General features: G+C 52.4%; 1 protein-coding gene across 1 annotated transcript in view; it reads left to right on the top strand.

The window, feature by feature from the left end:
* Nucleotides 1–2,056: 2,056 nt before the first annotated feature.
* ACAP3 (ArfGAP with coiled-coil, ankyrin repeat and PH domains 3) overlaps nucleotides 2,057–7,861 on the top strand; it is a gene marked incomplete at its 5' end in the record, with an annotated part of 88,821 nt that continues 83,016 nt past the window's right edge. The window contains one exon of the mRNA XM_084274658.1: nucleotides 2,057–2,103. Within this exon, the coding sequence (XP_084130784.1) occupies nucleotides 2,057–2,103 (47 nt within the window). The remainder of the gene's footprint in view (nucleotides 2,104–7,861) is intronic.

The raw sequence follows: 7,861 nt of genomic DNA, 5'->3' as shown, positions 1-7,861 counted from the left end.
GTGGGAACTGATCCCTGGGCTGCCCTTAGCACCGTTCTGGGGGCTTTGGTTGCTCCCCAGGTTAGGTAAGGATGTCAACAAACTCAGCCTCCAAGTGCCAGAGCATGAACATAACTCCAGTGGGGCAAAGGGAATGAATTATGTGGCCATCATCTTACAGGGCGGAGAGCAGAGCCCAGCACTCTGCAGCAGCGAGCAGCCCTCCACGCTGCCCTTCCCTGCAGTGGGGTTACGTGTTCAGGGATGTTGGCTCCAGGGCTCTGATGTTCCCAGCCCACACTGAACCCAACCCCCGCGAAACCACTCCTGGCTCTGCCAACAGCCGTGTCAAAGTCCCCCGCAAAACCCAGCGTAGGCATTCCAGCAAGCCCACCATCAGCTACTGGAGCCTGCCTGTGAGGAGATGCGTGCAGGCTAGTGCGTGCTGGGCGTACAAGATACAGGGATGAAAATAGGCTAAGATAATGATGATGAAGGCTGCAGATGTGCTGTATTTTAAAATCCCTCACTTGTCTTTGAAAATGCTGAACTGCGATATTTGTATGCAAAATAGCCTAAAATCAATATAAACAATCGCCCAACTGATTAGCAAAGCAGGGAGAGAAACAGAAAAATCCCTGGCCCCCCTCATAGAGATCTGAGATCTGCTTTGAATGGAAAAATCCAACCGGCTTTCAACTCGCACAATGGCATCCCGACTCCACTATAATGAAACTGATGAATCTCAGCTTTAAAGAGGATGGTAATTTCTAATCCCTGAGCTTGTGCATACACACGCAGGCGGAAACATCCACGCACTGTCATCTCTGCTGGGAGAACCAAAGAAAATAACAATCGTAGTGATGTGACCTTTATGAAGCCACACAAAACAGAGGCCACAAGAGGTCACCTTGTCCCTTCTCCTGGGCCGAGGTGCTCCGCTGGGCTCCTTCCTTTTCCTCTGTTCCTCAGAATCCTCCAGCATCCCATAACTGTGTCAGAATTTTGCTCGCTGACAAATCAAGGATGTCTGGGAGCTCGTATGAACACAGGAGCCTGGCCTAGATGTGAATCTTAGCTGTGCGTGCAGAAACGGCATAGAACATCTTCTTGTGCCTCGTTACATCCCCGTTCTGTCCATGGCTGAAGCAAGGCTTTGCCATGACTTTTCATCACGGCTTCACATGCCCCCAGCCCTAGTGTTGGTCTGACTCTTGGGTTTAGTTTAGGTCTGTGTTACACAGGATGTGTAAAACATAGAGACTCACACTTCAGGCCCTTCTGCCAATCTTAAATTGATATAAAGCGTGGGGTGAATGATGCGGCTCCCACTGTTTTTCTGTCTCCGGTGCTTGGCAGGTGCAGGATCACTGTAATTACCCTCGTTAAGAGCATCACACTACCCTGCCGTGCCCTGCTGCAAGCACGATCTGCTCAGCGGGACCCGCCAGCCCAGGTGTCTTCCTTCCCTGGGTGATTACACCGGCTTCTGGGGAGCTACTGCAGACTGACCGCAGGGCTGATGGCAGCAGCAAATCCTCCGAGCGCAGAAAATTGAAAACTAGATTAAGCAGTAAGAGGATGGGTGCCAATCCTTCCGACACTGCCGGGATGGGGCCCCGCCGCGCACCCCGACCCCGTCCTACGGCCGCGGCCGGCTGCACCCCCAGCTAAGGGCTGGGCTGGCCTTGGGCGCTGTACGAGGCGGTGGCCGCCGTCACAGCCAGCGCGCCCAGAACCACACGCTTGGCGCAGTCACGAGTGTCTCCTGAGGACCCCGGACGCAGAGAGCAGAAAGCGTGGCCGAGGCGAGGGGAAGGGAAGGGACCGCCGCTCTCCAGCCGCCCGCGCCTGTCGCCACCCGCTTGCTCGGCCCGGGAGGGGTCCCGCTGACGGCCCTGCCCTCCGCTCCTGCCCACGGCCCGGCCCTTCTGCCCGGCCCGGCCCTTCGCGGGGCGGCGGCGTTGCTCGGCGGCGGGCGGCGGGCGGCGGGGGGCGGGCGCTCTCCCGCGCGTCCTTGGGTGCCGGCGGGCGATGCGCTTCCTCCGCTGAGCGCGCCGCGGGCTGAGCCGGCAGGATGACGGTGGAGTTCGAGGAGTGCATCAAGGACTCGCCCCGGTTCCGGTAAGCGAGTCCCTGCGGCGGGGCGGGAGAACCGGGCGCCGCTCCGCTTACAGCTGCAGGCGGCGGGGGGCCGCGGGAAGCCGGGGAGGGAGGAGGGAGCGGAGGGGGGGTGTGGGGGGGGCACGGGCAGGGCCCGGCCGCGCCCGGGCAGCGATGGGCTGGGGCGCTGTGGAAAGCGGGGAGCCGGCCCGGCCGCCACCCCCACACCCCGCCCGGTCCCGGCCCAGCGCTCCCCGGCGGGTGCCGCGGATGCCGTCGGCCTGCCGGCGTCGGCCTCTCGCCCGCGGCATCCTGCTCTGCTCTCCCCGGGGCTCCGCTCGGTTCGGGCGCTTTGCGGATGAAGAATCCCTCATTGCAGCGGGCAGCGAGGGGTCCCATCGGGACAGGGCAGCCTGGCGTCGTCACCCCGCGGGGATCGGCTGGGCAGCGCTGATCCGAACCGCCCGGAGAGCCGGTGCTAAGCAATGCGCTCATTTTCCATGCGGTCACATTCCCATCTCTCGCAAGGGTGGATTTTTTTCTTAGCGGTCTTGAAGGAATCTGGGCTCTGACAACAAAGACTCCGTCTTGGCGGTGCTGCATCAAACCAGGCCGTTTCACAGATGCCCAGGGCTGCAGAGGAGCCTCCACATGCCCGGTACAGATGCTCCATTGTGCCAGGAGCAACCCGGCTAGGTGTCTGGATGGGCTGGGATGCCCTGATGCTATAAAGGGAAGGTCTCAGCTTTCGGAGCTAACAATCCCCCGCTGCTTTCAATACTGTGCCTGGATAGGGACGGGGTGGGGGGAAGGAAAGACAATAGCCTGCAGAAGCAAGTTGGTTGGCTGTGTGTGCAGGGGAAAGAGTTATCAAGGGGTCTCTCCTTCCCTGCAGACATTTCATCGTGCTCCTTCTCCAAACCTTTTAGTTTATTACATAGAACAGTTTGCATTTGCCTTTAAGCGCCTTTAATAAGAATTTAGTGGAGTGGAGGGTTCATACAGGAGGCTGCAGCAGTCTGTCACTGTGGCTGTGCTGCACAGTTGTCGTTTTGTGTGTCTGTGTGTGGTTGTGTACAGCTGGAGGTAACGCGGGTACCTGGGCAAGTGCATCCTCTTCACCCCTCCCCATGGGAATAAGTAGGGCTGTGGAAAGGATCCTCCTCCACACATTTTAATTTTAGTTGTGTGGTAAGATCCTGCTCGCTCCTGTTCCAGAGCTGGTTCCCAAAGTGTCATGGCCAGTGTCAGGTGGGAGATGTCAGGCTGCTCTTACCTGTGTGCCGGGGTGGCTCTGGGGCGACGGGAGCTTTTCATCGGGAGAGAGTTGGATGCATGGACAGGTTTGCAGAAGGTCTGAAGCTCCTTCTTTCCACCTCTGCTCACTTAGCATCAATTAGAATTTATCCCCTGCCCCTTTTTCTTTCCTTTTGACTGTCATTTTATCCTATTGTGCTGCAGAGCATGTGAAACTGTTCGGTGGCATCCTTCCAGAGCAGTGACCTCACTGTCCAGATGTCTCGTTCCACATGGCAGTGACCCTTTTCCTGGTGACGTCAAGATTGATTGATATGTTTATTTATTTATTTTGCCTTTGGTGTGCGTGGGCTTCAGGCCAAGTTTCTTAGTATGCAGGCAACATCATTCTGCTCTGTCTGCTCCATCCACGAAAACAAAACAGCCCTCAGAGCACTGTGTTGGACCTTTATCAAAAGCCGGTTATTTAAGCATGGAATTATGAACTATTTCCCAAACGGCCAGACACAGCCTGCCTGTTACAGGGAGAACAAGACATTAGGCCAGCAAAATAAGCCCATGTACTTCAGGAGGGCTGAAATAGCAGTGACAGCAGAATATGTAAGCTACAAACACCTCAACCAGTGAGAAAACACTGGCATTTGCAGGCCTGTGGAAAACTAATCATCAAAAAAAGGAACAAAATAGAGTTCTGACTTTCTTAAAGGTTATGGATTTTAGCCTCCTTGCATGCTCTTCCTCCTCCCAACTCTTTCATTAGTTGTTCTGTTACAATTCTTTGCAATAAAAGGGAATCCTTAGCTGCCTGTGAGGGACTGGACTTCCTCCATCGCGCACGGCAGAGATGCTCGCTAACGCATCCCTAAAATCTTACCACTATCCAAAGAGTAAAATGCCATACCAGCTAAACTATATACAGAAATATAGATAGAAATGAAGTGAGAGAAGTCCCTTGCCACAGGAAACATCCATGGAAGAGGCAAAAATTTAGTCCAGATTTCCCCCAGCAGTCCCTGAACTAGGATTCACCTTCCCTTTCCTGCCAGCACCTACCTCTGCACTGAGCGTCTTCACACACCCCAGCCAGGGGTTGTGCCTTGCTTTACAGCTGGCTTACTCCCCTCAACAGTGAGCCTTCGAGACAATCACATTGTTTTCTGTTTGTTATGGGCAGGGAGAGAAAAAAAAACCCTCCAGAAAATAATGCACAGGCATAACCCAGCACTGTATTAAGCATCCCATAAGAAGGCTACCAAACTAGTCTACTTAAGCCATCAAACCCAATCACATGTCAAAGCACTCCGAATCAATATGTGCTCAATCCATCACTGCTTCCTACTTCACAGGGACCAGTTGCTACAAAGAAAACTTTTCTATTTTCTCCCTTTAAATTTTGCTCCTCGGAACGTATAGATCTTTACATTGGTAGATAAGCCTAATTTCTGTACAGCATCTTGTAGAGACATGTATATTCAATTCCAGTAAACAAACATAATTACCCTGAAAGACCAGTTCTAGCACCTTTGAATGCAACCCCAGTAGATGTTGTGGCTTTCATCTCCCTGACATGCAGAGCCCTCTGTTCAACCAGCAGTACTTGGGGAGATCTAGGAACACGGAAGCCAGTGGTCTGGAGTGATGCAAAGAAGAACCGATTACTGCCCTGACCCTTGCAGATCTGTTAAGCAACAATGCTAGATGAGTAAACTGGGCTCATTCTTGCAAAACAGGAGTCCTTGGGCATACCGCCAGCTCCCAAAAGCTCTGTCTTTAATCCCTCCTTGTTCAGGGAAGACTGGTGTGGCTCTAAGGGATGGGTAGGGACATCTTTACTGGTACTGGATGTAAATGTGGTCTAGGAACAACTGGGAGAACGAGGGAAGAGCAGGAACAAATTGCAGAGGTTGGACCTGGCTGTGGCATCACACTCCGTGGGGCGCAGAAAACCCCAACCGCCTCTGTGGTGATTCCCACAACGGGGCGGGGGGAATAAGTGGTTATTTCCTTAACTAACTGTGCTATTGTAGTTCTTGTTGCTATTTACTAACTGTATTAACCAGACTTGTTGTGAGGTCAGGGTTACCCACTGCGGAGCGGGCTGCACGTCAGCGGGGTGAGCCAGGAGATGCCGTGCTCTGACTGCAGCACGATGACTCAGGTGCTGGAACGTTGTCACGAGGAGCCCTTACAGCTACCACGACCTAAGGGAACAGACAGCCAGCAGCATCCCTCCATGTGCATCCAAGCCCCAGGCCACCGAGGAACCTCCACCCTGCTTAGCAGGAAAGGGAGACCTGCAATTGAGGCACAGGCTCCGCAGGACCACATACATGCCCAGGTCTGAGGGGTGCCAGCCTTCACCTCCCCCATGCCTTGCAGCTTCTTGGCTGGCTGTACCATGGTAGTTCAGACACTCTGAGGACTCCCTGGAGCAGCACTGTCATCAGGCAGTGACCCGGGGACAGAGCCAGAGCTGTTTGTTCTAGCAGTGTGCAGCACTGTCTGCACGGTATCGGGGCTCTTGTTTGGCAGAGGAACATGCAGGCATGTAATTCTAGCTCCATGGATGCTGCAAGGACAAGAAATAATTGTCATTTGCCAGAGGAAAAGAAAGTGAAAAAACAAGTACGTTGAGAAAGTAACTTTCCGGCTCCTACCAGGGTGTTTCAAACAGAACGACAGGAATTAAATCCCTGAGTCAAACTGATCTTGCTTAGTCTGATAACAGATTGAATTAGGCGAGTTTAAAGCTAGCAAAACCAGTTTTAATGCATCGGTGCTGTGTGATGTGTGCTAGTGAAGGGCTCTGCAGGAATGAACTTCAGTGGCTGCTGTGTGATTCGTGCCTACGGACGCTGTGCGCCGCTGACATGCAGTCTGAGGTGAGCCAAACTTACTAGCTTAAGTTACTTAAAAGCAAATTTAAATTACACCCAGAAAGGCCAAAGAAAGGATCTTCATCTGTTTAACTAAATCAGTCTAACAGAAAGAGCGTATGCATTGATTTGCAATTGGGTTTTGTTACACAAGGCTTCTTATGTAAGGCAGATCCCTGATAGCGATGGAGTTGCAGGAAGATACACCTACACAGAGAGCTTCTTTTTGAATCAGAGGCAGTACAATTGCCATCACTTGCTGGTTTAGTTGCATCTAGAGATAGAAGATATTATCACAAAGGCAGCGTGATATTATCTCTGTCAATCATAGTACCTGTCAATCTATTTATTCTATCTTATCCCTTTATCATTGTGCTTCTAAAGTCAAGGAGCCTAAAGTATGTAAAGGGAGAAGTCAAAGCAAGGATGTCATCGTCCAGTTACTCCCTCTCACAGCACCAGCCATGAGATGCTCTCCCAGTTACAGCAGTCTGTCCTGTCCATCCAGCCCCTATATCTCTGTACATCGGTGTGGGGCTTGCCCAATGCAGTGAGGATTTGTTTCCTCTCCTGCTTCCAGCCTCCCTTTAAAGTGATCACTGTAAAGTGATGCCAAGTCAGTAATACAGAATGAATCCAGCCTTAACTGGGGTTGTACTGGGACATGGTGTGTGGTGGGGTCCATCCCTGACCTCTTAGGTGGGCCCCTCCCTCCAAGTGCGTATCTGTGGGAGCTGGTATCCGGTGTGCTGTACCAAGACTGTCATGATAACTTCACCCAAAGCATCTTCCCTTGCAATCACAGCCACGTCACGTTCCAGCTCTTCTTGCATCAGATGAATCCCGTTCGCAGCAGGTCACGGCAGGACCCTTGCGTGGCAGAGGGGTTTTTCCTCCATAGGTGGTAGCACAGAAGTGTAAGGAACCAGAAGTCCCTTAACCTGAGGTTCCCTGTCATCAAAACTGCCTTGTGAATCCTGCAGTACTTAGGGGAGGGCTGCAGTCCTTCAGCCTGCTACCGAGGGCAGTTCTGAAGCTATTTACTCAGTGTGTAGTCAGGGAAAATACCCTGGTATGAGAGAACTGACCGGCTGACGACTGAATTGAGCTCTCTGGCTTGGCTTCAGAAGAGGTGTTTCATGCCAAAGGTTTGGCAGGCAGTTTCCTTCATACCTTTGAATTGTGAACTGCGTAGCAGGCTGTCCCAAAGAGCTGAGGTTCTGAAGCTGAACCCCACTGACCCGTCCCAACTCTCCAAATCAGAAAAGGATTTTAAAATTATTTTTCCCCCCCCAAGATAAAACTGCCAAGACCCAGAAGCTGTGAGTTCACAGTGGGTGATATTAAAGCCTCAAATACAATCTCTGGGGCTGCCATGGGAGCTGTAGCTCATCCGTTTCACAGTGTAGCACATGGACAAGGGAAACTGGGATATTTCATAACCCGACTGTGGACTCTGTTCCCAGCCCTCCGCAGCACACCTCGCTTCGCAATAGCTCTGCAGTGTTTCTGGTTGTCTAACAGATCCTCTTCTGAGTTGGAAGTTGCTTGTTTTCATTTCCAGTAGCTGTTCCTCTCTGTTGTCTCTCTGCTGGCTGGGATGTGGGTGGCTAGGCAGAGATTAAAATAGTCTCCTTTGTCGGTGA

Source organism: Gallinula chloropus (genome assembly GCF_964237585.1).
Source record: "Gallinula chloropus genome assembly, chromosome: 23".
In the NCBI taxonomy this organism is placed as follows: domain Eukaryota; kingdom Metazoa; phylum Chordata; class Aves; order Gruiformes; family Rallidae; genus Gallinula; species Gallinula chloropus.
This window is presented reverse-complemented; position numbering and strand designations above follow the sequence as displayed.